General features: G+C 40.6%; 1 protein-coding gene across 1 annotated transcript in view; it reads right to left on the reverse strand.

Annotated features, from left to right (window-relative positions):
• LRCH3 (leucine rich repeats and calponin homology domain containing 3) overlaps positions 1–21,412 on the reverse strand; it is a 62,636-nt gene continuing 41,224 nt past the window's right edge. The window contains 10 exon segments of the mRNA XM_039556653.1: positions 1–6,546; positions 8,814–8,891; positions 10,943–11,080; positions 12,624–12,742; positions 13,302–13,415; positions 13,907–13,955; positions 14,823–14,894; positions 16,214–16,294; positions 19,308–19,361; positions 20,470–20,517. Coding sequence (XP_039412587.1) covers positions 6,346–6,546; positions 8,814–8,891; positions 10,943–11,080; positions 12,624–12,742; positions 13,302–13,415; positions 13,907–13,955; positions 14,823–14,894; positions 16,214–16,294; positions 19,308–19,361; positions 20,470–20,517 — 954 coding nt within the window. The 3' untranslated portion in view covers positions 1–6,345.

Consider the following 21,412-nt stretch of genomic DNA (forward strand, 5'->3'; position numbering starts at 1 on the left):
TTCATGTAAGTTTTAAAACTTTATTTCAAATACTCATGGTTTCCTTTTATATTATCAATGTGCTAGAAGGTCACACTACTGGCAGAATACAGGCGATTTAAAATATACAATATTCAGACACATTTATATGTAACAGAAATTATGGAATGTATTTACAGACATACAGCATGGGATGAAGCTTTAAAATCCTTTACTCTATTACTTACACGTTTACACTGTTTTCAGAAATAACAAAATTAGATCACTTTGTAGAACATCACAGTATCTATACAAAAGGATTTTCAGATGTCCAAATTCACCTTACAAGTCCTCTGTTTCTAAAACAGTTTTCCAAAGAACCATTTATAGTCATAAAGGGGTAAGAATACCATTTGCCATCCTGTTACTACCAAGAACAGAGGTGCTCTGGTGCTTGTCCCTGATGGATTTTAAGCAGGACACCAGGGGTGGGGCCTTTACAAAAGCCTCTCCTTCAAAGGGGGAACCCCCAGCTGCTCTGCCCCGGCCCCCCAGTGCCATCAGGGGCTCCCGAGTGCCTGAGCGACTCCACCTGGAGTGTGTGACCTTGCAGAGCCTCAGACACTGCTCAGGGCTTGCCAGGTTTGAGGATGGAGTGTGACACCATGGAGATAGTGTAGGAACACCAGCAGCACAGAACACTGAGGTGGATCCCTCCCACATCCTCCAACGCAAATGCCCCAAAGAGGAAAGACAATCTCTGCTTTAACACACAGAATAGAACTTTATACATGTTTTCTTTCAAATATTCTTTTCATGGGATACAACAAAAATTGCACATAACTACACTGAAAAATCCCAACCCATTTTGCAATAGAGAACTGAAGTGGGTTTGGTGTAACACATTAAAGAAACCGTATGATGAAACTTCAGGTTTGGACTTTTGTCCTAAGCATCTGGACAAGATTTAGTGCTTGCCAGCCTGAAAACACAGGATTATGTCAAACAAACACGATTCCCTACACGGAAACTGCCAGAGTGAACGTCGCTCACAATGAAGTACTCAGTTCCAGGGACCCTGTGCCTGCCTGGCCTCCAGCCACAGCCCTTCCCCAGGCCTGGCTCGTGCTGAGCCGTGGCTGTGAGCCACAGGTGGCCATGAGCCCCTCACAGCTGTGACCCACACATAGCAATAGGAAACGGCTCCTTCCTGCAGGCCAGACTCGAGCCCCCACCCATTAAAAACTACTGTTAATTAAATGAAAAAGCTTCCACCAACCTGAATACTGTTAAGTTTCATTTTCCTTAAGTGCTGGAGCAATCACCACACCCTCGAAATTCCATGAAGGGAATGGTTTTCTTCAAACAGGGGTATTTAAATAGCCCATGATGGGTGTGCTGCTAAATGCAACGTGTCCCTGTAACAGTACAGCTGACCTAGTGCTGGAAACCAAGATGAAGCCAGTGCCTCCCTCTCTCTCAAATTACGTGCAGAGACAAACACACCAGGAACACTCTGTCTGTTGCCTGCAAGTGGCAGCCCCTTCCCCCCAGCGAACTGCAGCAGACACTTCAGACACGTCTGTGTAACCCTGCAAGAATGGCCAGCGCTGCTCACCAATGGCATTAAGTGAAACAAGAGCTACTTAAGGGGGACAGAATGCCTGAGTGGAGCTGCTCTTCCTGTGGGTAGTGTGAGTTCCGGGCACATCCACGCCCTGCAGGGCTCAGGGCGCTGTGCTTACCCAGCATGAGGAGGTTTCTCTTTTCAGCTGGGGACTTTTAAACACCCTCCAGGTGTTCTCCTTCACGTACACTGTGACCAACCAATGCCAATAAGAAGCAACTGGAACAATTATGTGAAATAGGTGATTCATCAATCACCACAATGGCTCTTGAAAGAAATACATGAAGCAAAACAAAATGGAAACAAAACTGCAAATCAAAAGGGGAAAAATGCAGCTAAGACCTGTCCTTGGCAGCTCCCACAGCAGGTTTACTTCTGCAAAAATTACTTTTAGCTAATTTGTTCACATTTCATCTTCCTTTATCTGCATAAAATCCTCTCGGTGTATTCTCTTTCAAATGTATCCCCAGGTGGAATACGGCTGATGCATGGAGCTGCTTTCAGAACCCTCATGCACTATGTAGTAGTAGCAGCATAGTGTTCAGGGATGCTTTAAATTGGGCAACACCTGACAAAGGAACTGCATGAGTGGAGAGCTGGATTTTCTGAGGTCTTTTTGTGGGGGAGAGAAAAGTATTGTTAATTGACCTGGTAGTGAGCTTGGCCTTGTCAGGAGGACCAGAGCATAGGGACCCGTCTTTATTTTGCACATCAGCTTTCCAGGAAAACAAAACTTGTCAGCTGCCTCTCCCACTCCTGTACACTGAATTTCCATTTTTAAGTTAAGAAAAGAGGAATGAAATAATAGCACTTCTGTAAAACAGCTCTCTACATAGTAAATTCCAACGAATAAAGGGTTTTACTGAAATCCTTGTCAAACCCTTCAGAGCTACATTAGCACAGATGCTGCTCTGACAACAGCCAGCCCACCTGGGGAACTTGGGAACTGTGCTCGTGACATGATCCATTCTGTGCCTGCAGGGATGCTTCAGCCCCTCATAAATGTATTACTTGGTACTGGGCTTCTAATGACCAGCAGGGCAGGCTGGCATTGTTCCCATTGCAGGGAAAGGCATGGGATTCTGGTGATCCCGTGAGGACAGTGGAGATCTCCCTCCACGGCTGTTGGAAAAGTGCTTAGACATGTTAAAACCCAAACAGAAAGTGAACCCAGCAAGAATGCTGATGGGATTAATCCCATTTGAACAGAGCTGACTTAGTATCTTTTACTAAAGTGTTTCTGGTAGAGAAAACATGCAGTAATTTTTCCATTGGGAAAAAAAAAAAAAAGTGTTTTATTCCTTCAATTTTCAGTAATGAAGACATGCCAATGCAAGTGACAGCTGTGTGAGGTTTGACCCTGTTATCAAACACTGCAGGTTAAGATTGTGTGATGCAATTTTTAAAATAATAGAAATAACCATTCTTTGGAGGCAAAGAAACTCCATTACCCTGTGGGTAAGGAATGAAATTTAATTCCCTGTGTGCCCACTGCAGCAACACCCTTTTTTTACAAATTCCCCTAGGAACTGCTTTACAAACTCTAAACCCATTTCTTCATCCTGCAAGGTCAGTTTCTACAGCTGGCTCCAACAGCCAGCCACTGGAATTCCCTGCCCTCCTCCCAATGAACTCTCTTTTTTTTTAAATAAGGGGCAAAAATATGGATAATAAAAAATGTTACTGGAAACTCTTGTGATCTCCAAAAAAAATGGAGAAATGAAGTAAAACATTCCTGTCAGGAATCACGAAAACTCATTTCCTTAGAACAGAGCTCTGTGTGTTTGGATGCACTGCATGGGCAGTAAAGTCTTCAGGTCCTTCTGCTTAGCCAAGGTAACCCAAAAGGTCCCGGAGGTCTTTACACAGCAGACAAGTGGTGAAGTGGCTGCTGCTTTGGGGGTGCCAGCTCCAGGAGCGCCTGGACAGTCACAGCTACCTGTGTCAAACCCTTCTCTTCTAAAATATGCAGAGGCAAACATAATTGCTCCTGAATGGGGAACAAAACAAAGACAAAAACAAAATGGATGAAAACCACTCAACTGAAAAGAAAAAAAAATTAAGCAAAAGGTGACTGAAATATGAAACGTTATGGACAGGCAGCACACACACACAGGAGTAGGACATGAGATTTCTGCTTGTGACAAAGGAACCATGACCTTGACTATTCATGGAAGGTGGCCTTGGGCTAATCTCTGTGTTCTTTTTCTACAAATAAGAATTTGAAAAAGGATTGTGGGAGGAAAGGGGAATAGCAAATTGTCCTCCATCTCTGCCCACGCTGAGATGGCAGCAGTTTATGAAACCAAAACAGATGAATGTGAGGAGGGGGAAGCTTTGCCTCAATATGATCAATGTGCTACAACACAGAGCAGGAGAAGAACCACAGCTTCCTTTCCAAATCACACCTTTTGGAGAGTCCTCCTGGGACAAGCCTGTTCAGCTACAGCGGTGAGGGAAGCCCTGCTGTGGAGCAGGGAATGAGTCACTACCACTCACTCAACTCCCCGAAGTGCCCCCGCTTAGCGGGCGGCCCCCAAAATCATCCTGAGGAATAACAGTAATACGCAAAATGCAAAAAGAGGTTTCAAAGTGTTTATTAATAGTTGTGCTATTCTCAGTCTAAGATGTATTTAAAGCCTCATCCTACAGAAGTTCTTGGCACCTCCTGGCCATCCTCACTCCGCAACAGTCAGGATACATGTCCAACAGTTCTCTGTATCCGCAGAAAACAACCCAAGTGTGTCCTTCCTATAGAGCTACAGAGACTATTTTTCATGTGTTATTTTCATATCAATTGGCATTTCTCCACTCCTTGAGTCTTTACTGATTTTTGAGGTTAAAGAAATCCTTCAACAGTGGCAGCCAACACTCCTCCCGCAAAGCTCCGAGCAGAGAGAAAACAAGTGAGCCCCAACTGCAATTCTCACAGAAAGCCATATGCTCAGGCTAAAATACATTTTTCTTCCAGCAAATGTGTGTTACTTTGAGAAAAGTGTGCTTTTTGAGAAAATACTTGTAAACTTGAGTGAATATGCCTTATCTTTTTTCTTATGTATGCAAACAGATAAGGGGGAAAAGCTTTGGAATGACTCCATACCACACACAGTAATGACAAACAAAATTTAAAAACTGGAAGGCACTGTTAGTGTAAAACCCCTTGCAGCTTTTATCACAGTGTTCATTAGAAGTTAAGAAACACAGGAACTGAGTTCATTTTAGTTCACACCAGTAAGCAGTGCAAAAACAGCTTACTCAAATATAAAACAATCTCCCCCTGTCAAAGGTCCCTTCTTTACTCGGTGATGTTTGGCTTGGACAGAACAGTTTGTGTGACTTGGACAGAAGGCAGCAGCTCTGTTACTTGCTCCTTTGATAAATACTCACTTCATGGTACAAGAGCTTGTGAGACCCACATATACGTAACACATTCTTACTGGTAGTGACCACATTTGCAACTGAACTCCTGTGTACCTTAAACTGTACTTCAGAGGTGTTCCAGGTTATGGCTGGAATGCCAACACCACTTGCACTGGGCTTCTGAGCCATTTACTGCACTTGCAGATATAACAGAAATTTGTTGAAGACACATTTGGAACAGCCATGTCCTGAACACTTACCTGTCACTGGTCTCTGAGCAGAGCTCCCTGAATCGATCTCCACTCTGAGGAGACACGGTCTGTTACACACATGGGGAGTGCCCTGAAGTTCTGAAGTGTCCCTGAGACATTAAAGCATTAAAGCACCAGGATGCTTTCCCTGGGGAGGGAAAGGCTGTGAAGCTTTATGGAAGACTACCTGAGTTTTGTAAAATAGTGAAGAGTGCTTGTGCAGCCGGGACTTATATTTGTGCAATTGCATGATTACAAGTGTTTCTGAAAATGACAGGGTAAGAGGAAGAAGGGAATAAGCATGGAACAAGCTTGGGTTGGGGTGCCCCAGATCAAGTGGCAACTCAACAAGTTTTTGTAAGTTTTATCCAGAGCACAGTAAAATACTGTGGCATTCTGTAGCACCTGACAGAATCTTAAAGATTTTTCTTTCTGTGCCAGAAAACTTTTATCTTAAAGCTGTTGAGGAGCTTAATTTCCCTGAAATTTTTCTGCTTGAACTGTTATAAAGTTCAAGAATCTCAGGATTCATTGACAGCTGTTTTAAAAATCCTGTCTCAGAGTAATACAGCAGAGTCTATAAATTTGAGAAATCAAATGCTCTCAGAAGCAGGATAAAGGACTGGGGTAAAAAAAAAATACAGCTAGAAAGTTGTGGACAACACTTACCAGACCATGTCTCCTAAGACTGCAAGATCTCATCAAGAACACTGACAATGAAAAAAATACTTCACATTGTTTAACATTTTTCATCAGATAATCCTCAAGCAATTTACCAAAGTGGTTGCAATTCCCATTATACAGATGGGGGAACAGAGGCACAAACTGACACTGCAGTTTTCACTACACCACTGGTCAGCAGACAACAGCATGCACCATGTGTCCTGACCCCAGCCCTTGCTCGAGCCCAGGGACAGCTCCTCCTCCCTTGTAAAGCATTTCATCTGCTCAATGTGACACAGCAAATACAAATGGGAATTGGGTCACGGATGGTGGTGTGGGTGCACCAATGTGTTTGCACATCATACTTGTCACCTCTGTCCCATCCGTGGGAAACAAAGCACTTCATACACACAGTCTTGGCAAAGCCCAGAATCTGTTCCCAAGCACTGGAGTGACAGAGGGAGGAAGCAGCACCACTATCCTTCACTAGAGGAAAAAGACCCAGCGATAGAACATACAGAGCGTTAGCATTAGAGTACAGTAAAACACCACAAAGCCCCAGAGCTGAACGGAAAGGGACACAAGACTGGATTCTTCTGAATCTGTCCCCAGGGAAAGAAGAGTCTCAACTGTTCTTTTAACGCTGAGGTTTAGCTGGAGAATGTCAGAAGGGGAACAAAGATTGTCCTGTCCAGAGTGTGTGAGCAGGAAGGGAAAACAGACAGAAAAAAAAGGTCAGTCAGTTAGCCATAGCAACATCCACAAAGCAGTTATCAGACATCTCAGATACAACCTACACATTCGAGAAGCACATCACAGCTGGTTAATTCTCACATAGAAATCTGCACGACTCCCATTGCAAAGAACTCAATGTCAGTGTTTAGTGTTCAGTGAGGTGCCTGTCACCTCTACAGCTACAACATGTAACTATTCCTTGTTGTTAAAAACAGCAGTTTACACAAGCCTTAGTGAAACCCATTTTTCTCCAGAAGTGAAGAGATTTCAGGTGTCTGAGATGCTGCTGGCACTGGGTACTCACCAAAGTTCAGCCTCCACAGGTAACTTAATGAAAACAGCAGGACAAGGAATTATTTATGTGTAACCGATGCTTGAATGCAGCATCCTGCAGAAATATCTATTACTAATTAGTTTAAGACTTCTCTAACTATTCCCATTGTGTTATCTCTTGTCTCCCTTTCCCACAGGTAACTGCTAATAATCAGTGAAATCTAGATGCATGGATCAACCTGTTCAGCTGAGGGTTCCCTTTGATCCAAGGGCTTTAAAACCACCAAAGTCCCACAGAAATTGCTGCTCTGCTGTGGTGCCTGTAATTAGCCCTTTCTGAAAGTAGCCTTCCCTTAGAAGGCAAGTATTCCTACATGGATCTATGCTTTCAGAAAGCCTTTTATTTCTGTAATTGGAACTGAAATGAAATAAAAAACCTGCAGGCAACTTTTCAAGAAAAACATACTAGGCCACCCCACCATTCTTACATACAGGTATCTTATGTTCACATCTCAGTAGAGTTGTAATGCAGACATGTGAGAGCAGCTTTGGCATTCAGGAGGGGTATTTTTCTAAGTTTTCCCAGAGAGACCCTCCTTGAACTCTTTCACATTAAAACAAGATATATGAGAAAAATAAGAGGGCCCTTCACAGTAGGGGTAGCAGATGGAGCAGCCTGGGTTTACAGGGGACTTTTTCTTGATTGGCCTTTGTGTTTGTTTGTTTTTAATTGTGGGTCATTCCAGTGATCTGCTTTGTACTGCAATCCCATAAAAATTTTATCTTCATACTTGAGGGAACTATAAATAGGGAAGCTGGGATGGAACTGCACAATTTTGCCCCAGATGAATTTCTGTGCAGTTCTGCTGGGATTGAAAGTCCAAAGTTTCTTAGGGGACCAAAGCAGTGCAGGATCTCCCAGCACTAACTTACAATTCCCTAGCCCGTTCCAACACGATTCACCACTGAGCCATGTGAAATTGCCAGGCAGCTCAATAAACAAGTCATCCTAAAATCCCAGTGACTCAAATGTTTGCAAGTGATCTGAAAACACCAGAAAATCCTGCATGACTCAAGAACTGCCTTTAGATGTAGCTGAGAAATGAGTTACGGGGTCTACTTCTCCCTTTCACAATACAAAAGAAACCAGCACCTACAACAGAAACACCAATGCTCAGCAGTGTAAAAATCCAAATCAATTAGTGCACTGGAAGGGAAATTAAGAAAAATATAATGTATTAAAACTATTTGTACTGAGACAGCCGCTGAATAAGACAAAGTGCAAAGGACAGGACAGCATCAAACAGGATAACTGGACCAACAAGACTATTTCATGTGTTTTCACCTCCTAGATCTTACAAGTTTCAAAAGGGGACAAGGAATACCAGAAGACAGACTTCTACCACTGGAACATAGCAAAAGTAGGAACTAAGCAAAGACAGCTACCATCAGAGAAAGGCCAATAATTCTGTGACTTGTTGGTAAGACAGTAAAGACATTCATGTAAGAGAATTATTGTGAAAGACATGAAAAGCTTTGAGATAAAAAAAAAACCATGTGCAAACCATCATCCAGATTTTATCCCACTTTTAAGCTGTCACATATTTAATATTGAGAAAATGTAACTGGTTTTATAGGACCCACCAGTTCTAAAGGCAGACTTGAAGTCCATCAGCTATTATGAATTTGAGGAACAATAGTTACATGAATCTGTACTAAAATATGAACTCTATATACTACACTCTGATAAACTGTATCTGGCTTCATTTTACTCTGGAAGACCATGCAAGGTAAGTCTGATCTATACTGCAGAACAGTTTGTACCTGACCCTTCTAAACTTTTAATTATTTTGTTTTAATCCAATCTTCCAAAGAATGTTTTATTTTCTGAAGGACCAGACAAAACTGCATCTGAAACATTGTATCAGGATAGCAGAAATACGTACCTGAGGCACTCCAATCCTTCTGCAAGCTTCCAAGAAATTCTCCACGTTTCGTCTGCACTTTGCCATTGTAAGTCTAGGCTGCAAAGAAGCAAAGGCATACAGTGTTCTTAACTGGCAAGGTTTTAAAAGATTTTTATTTTTTATTTAAATAAAACTCATAATAAATTTCTTTGCCAAAAACACGGCGCTGACATAAGCTCATCTAATTCAAAGCACACTCTGCTAAAGTTTGCTTTTCTTAGAAAACCATCCCAATTTTCAAAGCTGTTTTATGAAAAGCTAAGTTATGAATGCTGGATGATTTAAAAAAAAGGACAATTCTAAGCCCTGCAGTATTTATATACACAGTGTTATATAAAACTAGCTAACACTTTTAGTGACTACAGTATGATCATTTTAAAAATGTCTTTTGATGAAATGCACATCCATGGCTTTCATGCTGTGATTTCAGAGCAATTCCATAACATAAAGCAATCCAGAGTCTGTTCCGGATTACTGTAATGCAAAAATATATAAATATCAAACCATACTTCAATTAAAAAAAGAAGGAAAAAAATAAAGGCTAGATGAAACCAAAAAATAATGTCAGAAAACTGGAAGTGAAGCTTGCTTCTTGTCAGCCTCTTGTAGACGTGTTTGATGGAGCTGTTTGAATTGCACTCACTGGCATTTTTTCAAGTGAGGTTTTTTCTGCAGCCAGCTTTCACACCTCTTCAGACATACCACAGCACAGGCTCTGTTTTGCTCTCAAAACTTACTCTCTTCTGGTTCAAGAGACACAAGCTCCCTGCTCCTCTGAACACACACTGGAGCAGCAGGCAGCAGCCTCCATGTGTTCGACACTTCCATAAGTAATGGGGTTTCTTCTGTCCCCTTCATGTGCTGTGTTTCCCCACCAAGGAAGCAGGTTAAAGGCCAGCACTGGCCTCTTTATCCCGAAGGACCAAGTGAGTACAAAGATCACATTGTGCCTGGGGCATGACATGATGCCTCATCTGCTCCTGGAGCACGAGACTCAAGGCTGCCTCCTCCTTGGGATTCACATGACAAAGCCATGATTTAATTCCTAACACAGAACATTCAGCTGCACATCAAACCAGGCCATTGAAAAGATCTCACTGATGCAAGTCTGCTGAGTAGTGGCTCCCTGCCTTTACTTGGAATGATCCCACAATCTGCCTAAAATGTTGGTGCATCCAGTTCAGTCGTTCTCAAAATAATGGGGCCATCTGCCTGGTCACATCCAGTGCCAGGGATACAGCCACAATGACACACTTGGCAGCCCTGGAAATGCCAGTTCAAATTCCAATCAACACGAAGACTCACTCCAAAAGAAGGATAAGTGAAGATTTATGTGCATGTTTCAACTTCTACCCCAAGGAACAATCTCCAGTTTTTTTTTCCTTATTCATACAATTTAAAGGTGCATAACAAGCAATCTGCCTGTCCACATTACTTCCAAGTGGCTGATCCTAAATATTTTCACTGAACTTTCTGACTTCCACAAACACAGACTGGATAAATAATCTGTTGTTATCTCACAGATTTTGACCTTTCTCTAATTCTGTGCTTTCCCTACATAATAGACAGCAATACTTCCCTCTTCTAAATAGTCCCCAGACACAGCCACCTTTCTTTCCTGTTATTACAAAGCTATGACTGGATTTGTTTTGTTCCAGGAGATGCTGTTCTCCAAGTAGCTTGAGTGTGTTCTGCTAAAATTCCTAAGCAGAAGAATTTGTTGTGCTGTGAAGTAGATACAGGAATCAACTTGGTCTCTGCCTGTTTCACTGTCTTGTGTAGTGGGATCCTACTTGTTTTAATTCCCTACTACGTCTTCCTGAACTTCTCAGACATTTTGTAAAATATCCTATTTCAGTTTTCATGCTGAACTGTATCTTATTTCACTAGTTTTGAAGTTAACATGCTTAGGGAGCACATGAAAATGTTAACATTTCCTTACAATCTGCCAGAAGTGACACTACAGACCTTTTTTAAACAGCACAGACAGTTTTTTGTCACATACATTTACTGAGGAGAATGCTGAGTTCAGTGTCTGTGTGGATTACAGGACTTTGCAGGATATCACTTTGGACAGCTATACAGCAGTGTCACTGTTACACACTTACAACAGCAGGTGAGGGCACGTGGATGCTAGGGACAGAGCGGGGCCGCACGTGGTTGGCCAAGTGGCACAGAACGACGCCGTCCGTGAGAGCCGCCCCGAGGTCGCTGGGCAGCGACACCTTCAACCGCGACTCGATGTTCTGTGGGAAACCAACAGGGACACACGTGGGAGCTGAGAGATGCATTCCTCCAGCCGGTTCATTCTGCACAACACTTTGTACGAGGCAGAGTTCCTGCGTTACAACTCTGTCCATCCTCATGGCATTTCCAACCAGCTTTCTGAATAACCCCAAGGAAAGCCCTGCGCATTGCTGTGGCCCAGGGCTGGCCACAGTCTGGGAGCAATTGAGTTCAATGAAGAACAGTTTTCATTGTAGAGCACAGTGAACTAGTACAACCATTATTCAAAAATAATGGAAATCAGGATCTAGGAACAGTATTCCTAACCCTACATATTCTCAGAGAACAATTCTGCCAAGGGAAGTGAAAATAACTGTGGGTTGGAGGACAACACAGTTAACAAAAGTCAAGACAATATTTTTGCCTTTTAATAAAAACTGAACTATTTGGCATAAGCAGTCCTTTAAAAAGAAGGTAGATAGCATTTGTTTAAGAGAATGAATAAAAATTTAATTCAGGCTTTCAAACTCATTTAAAATGCTGTGTGAATGTCGTCAAGTTGTAATACTGTATCTATATTTTTAAGTATTAAAAAAAGATTTAGGCTTACCTGGGGAGCAGAACAAGAGACAGACTACATAAAAAACAATCTGAGATAATGTAAGAGAGGGTCTGCAAACACCACCAAGTTTTGTTTTATCTAAGGTAACCTTTCTCCTTTTAGAGAAAGGAGATTGTCCTTACTTCAACACTTCCCCCACAAAGAGAGGGAATTTTCTCTGTCCATTTGGGATGCTTATGGCTTTTAAGATTAGCTTCAATAAGGAAATTCTTATTTATTGGGAAAATCCAAGCAATTAATCACAGCACCTCACGGAATCCCTTCATGCTCTACAGAAAAGTCTGGGGCAAAGCAGAGCAGAGCACGGCACCTTAATGCCATGCAGCATTTTCAATATTCCTGTTTACTGTCCTTGTGCCTGGGCATGAACCAGGACTGTGGTGGCCCCGGGCAGACAAAAAGCACAAATATAAGAAACATTTGTGTCTCAAATGTTCTGCACTTAACTAAGGATAAGGCAAGAATCAAGAGACCGATCTAGAGCACACAAGGAAACCATGCTGTCAGCACGACTGGCAGCAGTCTCTGCACTCCATCTGCTTTTCTGTCAGCTTTACAGCAAAAAAGAGTTTTAAAAAAGACATTAAAAGGGGACAGTAAAGACAACTCTCCAGAGAGCTCCTTACAAGTGTGAAAGCTGATAAGGAAGAAAGGAAGCACACAGTCATTTTAAAAGCAGAGTTCACTGGACATTTAGGAGCAGGAGTCGACATAGTTTATTTTACAGAATTTGAAGCTGACTTTATCTACCACAATCAACCAAGTGAACACCACTGCACGCATCTGAAAGAACTACATAGACCGTATCACACCATTTAATTTCAGTCAACTGTGCCCCATATTGGTTCAGTGAAACTGGTCCACAAGACAAAAGCAGATTTAGCAGGGTCACAAAGCGCATTTACTGCGACGTCCACGTTCTGGCTCCTGGCAGCACTTACCTTGCGTAGCTGCTCTATCAGCTCCAGCTCCTCCTCCCGCTGTTTGGAGTTTTGTCTCACACGAGGGTCTGCAGAATCATTAGCAGGAGACAAGGCACAGGTAGAGGATGAAGCAACAGCTAAAACAGCAGCATGAAGGAAAGAAAATCACTAAGCATGGTTTGGCTCCATGTTGTTCACTGCTGCACCGCATACAAAGTTCCTTTCACAAATCTCTTTCTTTCCTTTGATTATTAATCAAACTAATGGTCTACCAACCTAAAAGAAGTGTCAACACAATTCCCTCACTGTTTAGATTCTGACCTTTCTGTTGGATAATGGTCGTGCACAAATGACGACAAAGTTTTGCCACACGGAATATGTTGAAACAGTTCTCTTTCTTCAGAAACTGCAATTCTGTTACAGGCTACTGGGCTGTTGAAGGCTTGTGTGGCAAACGTGTAAGTGCAGACCAGTAAGAGCAAATTCTCACACTTCCACAGATATGACAAAAGAATATTGGACAGCTCCAAATAAAACCCTGTTTCTTCACAATGTAGATGTCATCTGTCTACAAGTGGAATACTGCAAGTGGTTTGATGATAAAGACCTGAAGTAACAAAACACTGCAAGCCCCAGGTAATGCAGATGTCAATATAATGTGACAAAACTAGCTAATTTCTGAGCTATGTAACCTACCTTTCTTTGCTTCATCCCTGACAGCTGTTCGGAAAAGGAAACTCTCAGGTCGCTGGGAAGGGTTTCTATAGGAAGGCGGGGCTGCATGGCCAGGATATGGAGGGGAAAGGTGGACTAAACAAATGTGGAAAGGCACAGGAAAGGAAGAAGGAAATGGTTAGAGTTTAAATAGGAAATGGGTTCAGCAATGTGGTAATTAAAAAGAACAAACCAAAAATTTTAATGGAATAATGACAAAATAAATTACAGCCATGCATGATAAAAGCAGAGCAGGAAAAGGCGCTTCCAAGGACACTTGCATGCAAAGCACATTCCACATACCAATTCCAACAACTGTTCTGACTCTTTCTGAATGCATCTGTGTACCAAAGCCTGTATGAAGGCCTAAACCAGCCAAACCCTGCGCTCTGCCTGAGGACATACTTCATCCCTGTTGTCTCTTCCCTTGTGTTTTTCTAAGGAGACCCAAGTAACTGGGTAAATTCTCACACATAGCAGTGCCACAGACAGAGGTGGGAACAGATGCTCCCCTCTCTTCATAGGACAAATAAGCAAGCAGGCATTTTGATCTTTTTTTTCAGAATTTTTCTTCCTGTCCCTGTTACCTGTCTGAGCAGTAGGTGAGCCAGGGGAGATGGTAGATCTGTCATCACTCTGTGAACAAAAAAGCAAGAGAGTATAAATGGGCCTAATCTGGAAAAGCTTTGACTACATTTTCATTTTCTGTGTTTTAAGAAAAGCTCTATCCATCTAAATGTGTTTCAGTAAAATAATCAGAAATAAGAAAAAACCACAGTATCTTGTTCCCCAAGTCTTATCTCTGCAGAGACAAAACTTTTTCTTTTACAGAAATGTCACAACTGCTTTTTTTTCCTGAAGAAAAAGAATGATGAAACAGCGCTGACTATGCAATGACAGATTGTTGTTAACTCCTCCTTCCAACCCAAAGTGAAAAAGTGCTCCTTGCAAAGGGGACAGCAAAAACCAGGTATTAAGCAACATGCAGAACTGGCAATACAGCAGCCCCGATAAGGAACACCAAAACACCTCTTTGACACCTTTGCTAATGCAGAACTGCTATTTACTGAACATCTGTCCCCAGTGAAACACACTGTGGTTTCATCACAGCGTTTACACAAACTAATGATTTCTTGTGAGGAATGCATTCAGCACAGCAGTTTCCACAGAAGAGAAACAAAAAGACAAAGAATACAAGTGTACTTTTGATGAACTCAACTTGATCAAGAGTAAATGATCTTGTACAGAAAAAGCAACATCAAAGGCAACCAAGAACCCCTTGGAGCAGAGACGGGTTACCATGTTTTATAGATCAGGCCTCCTGCAGACACAGCCTAAAGCTAAGATGAGGTAATACCTTCTACAGTTTAATCAGGTGAATTGGGTTCACACCCTACCTGAACTTTTGATTAGATGCTGACAGACTAACACCTGTTAAAACAGATGTGTGGATCCGAGATTTTTTTGTTGGCTCTAGTGGTGAATGATAATAGCAAGAGATACCTTGACAGGACTGAAGGTAGAGGCACTAGGCAGGGTAGTAGCACAGCTTTCTTGGTTCAACCCTGAGAGTGACTGAATGCAGAAAGAAAGAGAATGCAGTAGCAGAGTTAGTGAGTGGCTGACAGGTCATGCACAAAGGTGGAATGCAGCAAAATTAAAAATGAAGAGGTGATCACGATCACATTCTCAGAAACACTCAACAAGCAACACATCAATACTTGCTGAACTATAGTTAAAGCCTTCCTACTCTCCTGAACTTTCTGACTAATAAGCTTGGGAGGTGCAGTGCTTCTTTTACACATAATACAGTGACATTAAAAACAGAATTAAGAACAGTAAGTGAGGCAAAAGCTTCTTTAGTAACACCTATGCCATCGGAAAAAAAGAAACTTTACCCTACAACAGTCCATTCTAGGCCACCATTAGAAATAAATAGCTTTCTTTTTAATGCTTTGAGGATGTTATACATGTCTGAAAAATCAGAGAAACCCATACACAAGAGGCTCAGTAACACACACTTTGTATCTGCCACAAACACTAACAACTGGTCCTTGTGATTAGACACAAAGCAAACGAGATTCTGTGGCTGCAATCTCACTCTCAGGGAAGATGCCAGTGTCAGGATTTACAGCGTTGCCACAAATAAAGTGCAGTCATATTTCAATAATGACCAATATCAAAACCAGCCAAATAAACAACTTTTCCTGTTTATAGAACAGGGGCTGCAGTTGTGCCCATCTGTCACTGACAGGTGGATCTAGAAGGCCAAATCCTGTGTCTGACTGAAAGCACCATCAACACTTTAACGTTTGAGGACTGAATGGCTCACTATACTTTCTGAAACAGCATTCAAATAGCAAAGTGACAGTTCAGCAGTTCAGCACAGGAAAGAACATCAAATGACACCTAGAAAATACAGGCAGTGAAAGTCACATTTGGGAGTTAGTTTTTAAAACCTTTGCAACTATTCTGCCACTTCAGAACAGCACAGCCAGAAGAACTAGAAGGGAAGATTTATGCTCAGGGCAAAACTTAAACACAAACATCTTTAGACTCTGTGCAGACTTACAGCTGATCCTCAAAACTGCCTCTTTCCCCAGAGCAGGGCAAAGCCAAAATGGTGGGGTTTTTTTATTTTTAAGAGTTCCAAATATCACTTGACTTAGACAACACATTAGATAGGAAATGAGAAAAATAAAATAAACCAGAACTAGGTGGGCTCTAACATCAATGTATCTGCTTATTCCTGTATGAAAAGAGCAGGGCAAGCTTGACACAGACGAACAAGAAGTGGTCACAATGCACGTACCCAGCAGTGGGCAGAGGGAAGGGGGACACGGCACAGCACAGGGAGGGACAACCACAACACCAGCACACTGCATGCTCTTCACCTGTTTGCGAGTGCCTGGCCTCCTTTTAATGGTATTGGTGTTATTGTCAATCTCAAACACAAAGAGAGGCTCAAAGCCATTCTGTCAGGGACAGTAAGGAAAGAAAGAGAGGGAAGAAAGGAAAAGTGAGGCAAAGAATGACTGTGAGAAAAGGCAGCCACAATACTAAAGGAGCCAGGATGCTGCAATTCAGACTTACACCACCCTCTGCACATGCTGCACACAGCCTTTAGGTCTAGCACTGAAGTCACAAAAATTTCCCTGTGCCAGAAACAACTGCAGATACAGGGAGCGCCAAAGGAGAGCCCAACCAGAACTCTGCATGAACCAAATAAGGATATTTTAAGGGAATTCGGTTATTAAACATTTGAATACACAAATGAATGCCAACGGTCTGAGAGAAAACTCCAGGGTAAAAGTCTGTGTAAGTCAAGGCCTGCTTACTTTACCCATACCATTATTATTTGTAACACTCTGGTGCTTAACTTAAACCTAGCCTTAACTTGAAATGTTTCAGAGATCCTATGTGCTAACAGTAACATGACAGCCTCAGGCCACATTTGAGACCACAAGAAGAAAACAACACAAGGAAGGGAGCACAAGGCAGGAATGAAACAAAAGTTGTGAGAGGAAGAGGTCACAGCAGCTGCCTGATGCTTCTGAAGTACCTTGTGGGCTTTGCAACAGAGAAACTGAGCAGCAGTTAGAGACAATGTTTTGGGGTTTTTTTCCCCTCTGATAGTACTAACCTTGTAAGGGACAGTATGGGAGAAAAGAGAAGATGATATTTGGAGAAAAATGAGATTTAAAAGCAAGGAAGGCTGATATCATTAGCCAAGTCTGAAAGTGGGATACCAGCTCTACAAGTAACCTCAGTTGTAGTGAATGGAACTATCCTTGTGAGAACAGCAAGAGGTTATGACTAACATAAAACTTTTATTTTCTCAGAGAGGCCAGTGATTACATTTCTTCAACAACATTTTAGTCTGGTTATCACAGGTCAACCCAAAGAAATCCACCACCATGTGCAATTAAGTTCTACAGCCACACTCCACTTCTAATCACAGGTATGCAAGAGGAACAACAACTAAACGGAACCATTAACATTCACAGAAGGTACAGGCAATCATTCTGGGACTTCAAACCAACTGTCCTGACGTTGTTTATAAACAGAAGGAAATGGTCAGAGTAACCTGTGCAACATGAATACATTTTAATTAGTGATTAAAGACAACAATAAGATGACCAAAAGAAACACTAAAGATTTTAAAAAGGAGATTCACAACTTAAATTTTTTGTTAAAGCAGTAACAATGCCAGAGGAGCAAAGTAGTAAAATAAAAGCTCACTTGCTTTCTAACTCCATATTAGATTTAGTACTTATAAAAGCTTTTCCTTATGTCCACAGAAATTAGACCTAGCTAAATTTCAAACCCAGAAGGATAGGGAAAATGTCAAATTCAGTGCAATAGAACATAAAAAGGTAAAAGCAATTTAAACTCTTAGAATTTTTTTCAAAGCAAACTGATGACCATTTCCTTGATGTTGAACAAGTTTTTACCCACACCATATAAAATACATTCGTGGAAACAAAAAATGGTACAAATTCATGAGCTAGTATGGGTGTAATGTTCCAGTTACAGTAATTGCTACAAACAGCTACCCTGGCATATGTGACCATTAGGCACAGTGTGGATTTCTGCTACAGAACAGAGCTGTGGATCAAAACCCCCAGCATTTCATATTCTATTATAATTCAGTGCTGCTGAAAAGAGCAAAGAACCAAAAGAAAAATGAACAGAGAAATTATTGCTTTCAATCCTTCCCTGCCAGCCTGGTCACTCTTTTTGTGAAGTGAAAGGATGTAACTTGGTTAGACAAAAAGGAAACAAACAGCAATGGAAGCTAGTTTCAAAATAGTTTCTGAGAATTCTGTATCTTAATTTACAACAGAAGTCATGTGATCACACAATCAAAGAGAAATGAGGTTCTTACAGGTATCTTTAAAATATATTCCAAAGACGAATTCACTGACAACAGAGAATCATCTCTTAACCCAAACCACTGCAGTTCTCCTGTTTTTTATTATCTAAATATGAAAACACATTTTAATATGCTCACTGATAGTGATTTCTCTAAACAGGCACATAATTATTAAATTTCTCTCTAACATTTTAAGCCTTCTTTCTCACCCACAAAGTGCTAGTCTTATGAAAGCAGGAAACCCAAAAAGTCTGAATAAAGACACAGTAAATATCTTGACCAACACGTTCAGGAGAGAGACATTCTAACCAAGGGTGCTGCCTAAAGAAAATCTAGGCAGATAATGGAAGCACATAAATCAAGAAAATAAATTCTAGGCATGCAGTCATGCAACAACAGGCAGATCAGGTATATTTTTAATTTTCTAGACATGGATTATGACATTAATTGTATTTTTTAGTTATGCTACATTGCTAAGATGCCACAAAGGAAGCAATAGCATAAAACATGAATTATGTGCATACATGTTTTTATTTTGGTAAGTGTTCAAAATAGATGGTTTTTAAGACACTTGCACTAATAAACAATAAAACTATATGAGGACTATTTCATGATTTATAGCATTCATAAGTAGAACACTTTTTTCCTGTGCCAAGTATTTCTCACCCCCATGTGCAGGACACAGACAAGTTAAAGTAGAAGGCTGTACTAAGCACTAAAATCGCTTACTTGACACTGAAGAGCACATCAATTAGGAAGCAAGCTGAATGGAGAAAAAAAATCAAACCATAACAACTAGAGGTGAATTTTTCATTTTAGAAACTGTTCTTTACTATCAGTAATTTTCTTCTGCTCTCAAACAAAATATAAGCTTTAATTACTTTAAAGAGAAATGTAATTGTCTTATTAGCAAATGGCTGACAGCAAAAGTGTCAATATATTCACAACATCATAGTTCACAGCTAAGCTACTTTTCAAAGGAGATGGTCATGTTTTATGCTATTCAGATTAGCTCTAAAACAGTTGCTCTAATCTGAGACAATCATAACATGTTGTCATTTCTGTGCTCTAGAATCTGCCACAGAAAAAGGCCATTACGTGCAGGATCTTACCACTAACAAGGCACTATCATCAGTATGCTGAGACCTTCTGGATGGAAAAGGACACTGGGAGGTGGGAGAGATGGAGCAATGTCAAAAACACACACAATGTCAAACACATGGTATGTGAACAGACAGACATTTTGGAACATGTACTGCTTGCTTATAGCACTAAGAGGCTCTTTAAAACAATCCATGAATTATCTGTAACTCTGTAGGAATACACAGCCATGTGACCCAGGAATTACAGTGCAGTCATATTACTTAAGGAATCAATTATTCTGCTTTCTGTGTTGTGTCAAGCAAATACAAAAAACTATGTATTCACAGTGCTTACTCTGGTAGAACAAAAGACCTTTTAAAAGAATACATTAAGAACAGAAAAACATTAGGGAGAAAAAGGAGTAAAAACTATTTAAATTACCCCACATTTTGGTAATTTTCTGACAAAAAGAGTTGGAAAATGCTGCTAAAGAACTATCATATTTGTTATGATATTAAAAGTTTTGATCTAATTAACACTACCAAGTGAATTATCTTTCTCTAGACAAAAGTGGGGATGGCAAGCAGTGGAAGAGCTGTCACTATGCAGGAATCTGATGCAGAGAGTGAACAGATGTCACTGGCTCAACTCTGTATATTTTAGAAGACTGAGCCTTGTATGATTAGTGTTCCTGGTTTTGATTATAAAAACTATATTATTATCAAACGATAGCAGAAAAACTTAAAAAATTTATTACTTTTTCTGATGGCCCTCAAAATTCTAAAGCTTAATATTTCTGGGACAACTGGTGATCTAATAATTGGAAACTGTGAGAAAACTGATCAGTGAAGGATGACTATAACTCTAACTTGACTGAATACTCCTGTTAGAATATAAACTGTACTGCTCATAAGGAGCAGGTTAAAATGGAATATGAAATGTATTTTCTGCAGAGAACACAGAAAACGTACAACAATAAAACAAAACACTTGGACAGGCAATCTACATGAACAGAAGGAAATACTAGACTGATCCTGTAAGCAAAAAACCCCAACCCAAGGCTTAATAACATGTGAAAACTACGCTATAACCCAGTTTTGAAGTGTTTTCCACAATGAGGAAAATAACTCTGATGGAGAGCTAAGAATTTAAGTGCTGACATCCCCACTAATGCTCTTATTAGACTCTTACCTCACTATCCATTGGACTTTGTTTCTGAGGACTTAAGGAGGCTTTTTGCTACACAGAAAAAAAAAGAAATTTAAAATAATGTCACAGAGAAACAAAAGCTCACAACAAACCAGCATAACTTAAAAGTGTTTTAAATCAAAAGCCTTGGTTTTTAATAAAACATGCATTGGGGAAATTGCAAAATTCCCTGAGCTGAAACTTTCCTGATATTAGTAAAAAAATCAGCCTCTATTCCATATTCAAACAAACAAAAAAAAAAATTCAAATTATGCATATGAAAGATGCACAATAAACCCAAAATACAACCCAAGGGAGGAATTTAACTACTGAGAATAAAGTGGTCATGAACAACAAAGGCAACAGAAGAAAAATACCCAAAACCCAAACTCAAACCAAAAACCCCAGGAGACTCATCAATAAACAACATGCATCCTATAAGCTTAATCTTTAACTAAAAGACTGAGCTGAATCTTTAATAAGCACCTTTCCTACAAAATAGTGCCAGGGACCTGAGAATAGTTGGTGCTAACAAAAAGTCTAGTTTCAGGCAGCTAAGACCCTTTTTCTAAACTAACTGTACACAACAAATATATGCAATAAACCATTATTTGCTTCTCTGCAGAGCACCCTAAGCCCAAAATATTAACTGTAACATTTCTTAAATTTGTGATGGTGAGATTCAGGTAAGTGACCAGAGCAGCAAATAGTAAAACAAATTTAAATCAACCATCACATAAATAAACTGGCATGTTAAGCAGAAGACTTCATATTGAGTGCAGAGACAGAGAAGACACAGTGCTCAGAGCGAGTGCCTGATGTACTGTAAGTCTGCACCCATACTTTACACAAAAGTAACTTATTTTATTACCACAAAATAGCAAAATAGATCAGACAGCATTATATTTTTGTGTGTATGATGATTATTTCCTCCCAGCTACATTTG

The sequence above is a fragment of the Corvus cornix genome, chromosome 9, assembly GCF_000738735.6.
Source record: "Corvus cornix cornix isolate S_Up_H32 chromosome 9, ASM73873v5, whole genome shotgun sequence".
In the NCBI taxonomy this organism is placed as follows: domain Eukaryota; kingdom Metazoa; phylum Chordata; class Aves; order Passeriformes; family Corvidae; genus Corvus; species Corvus cornix.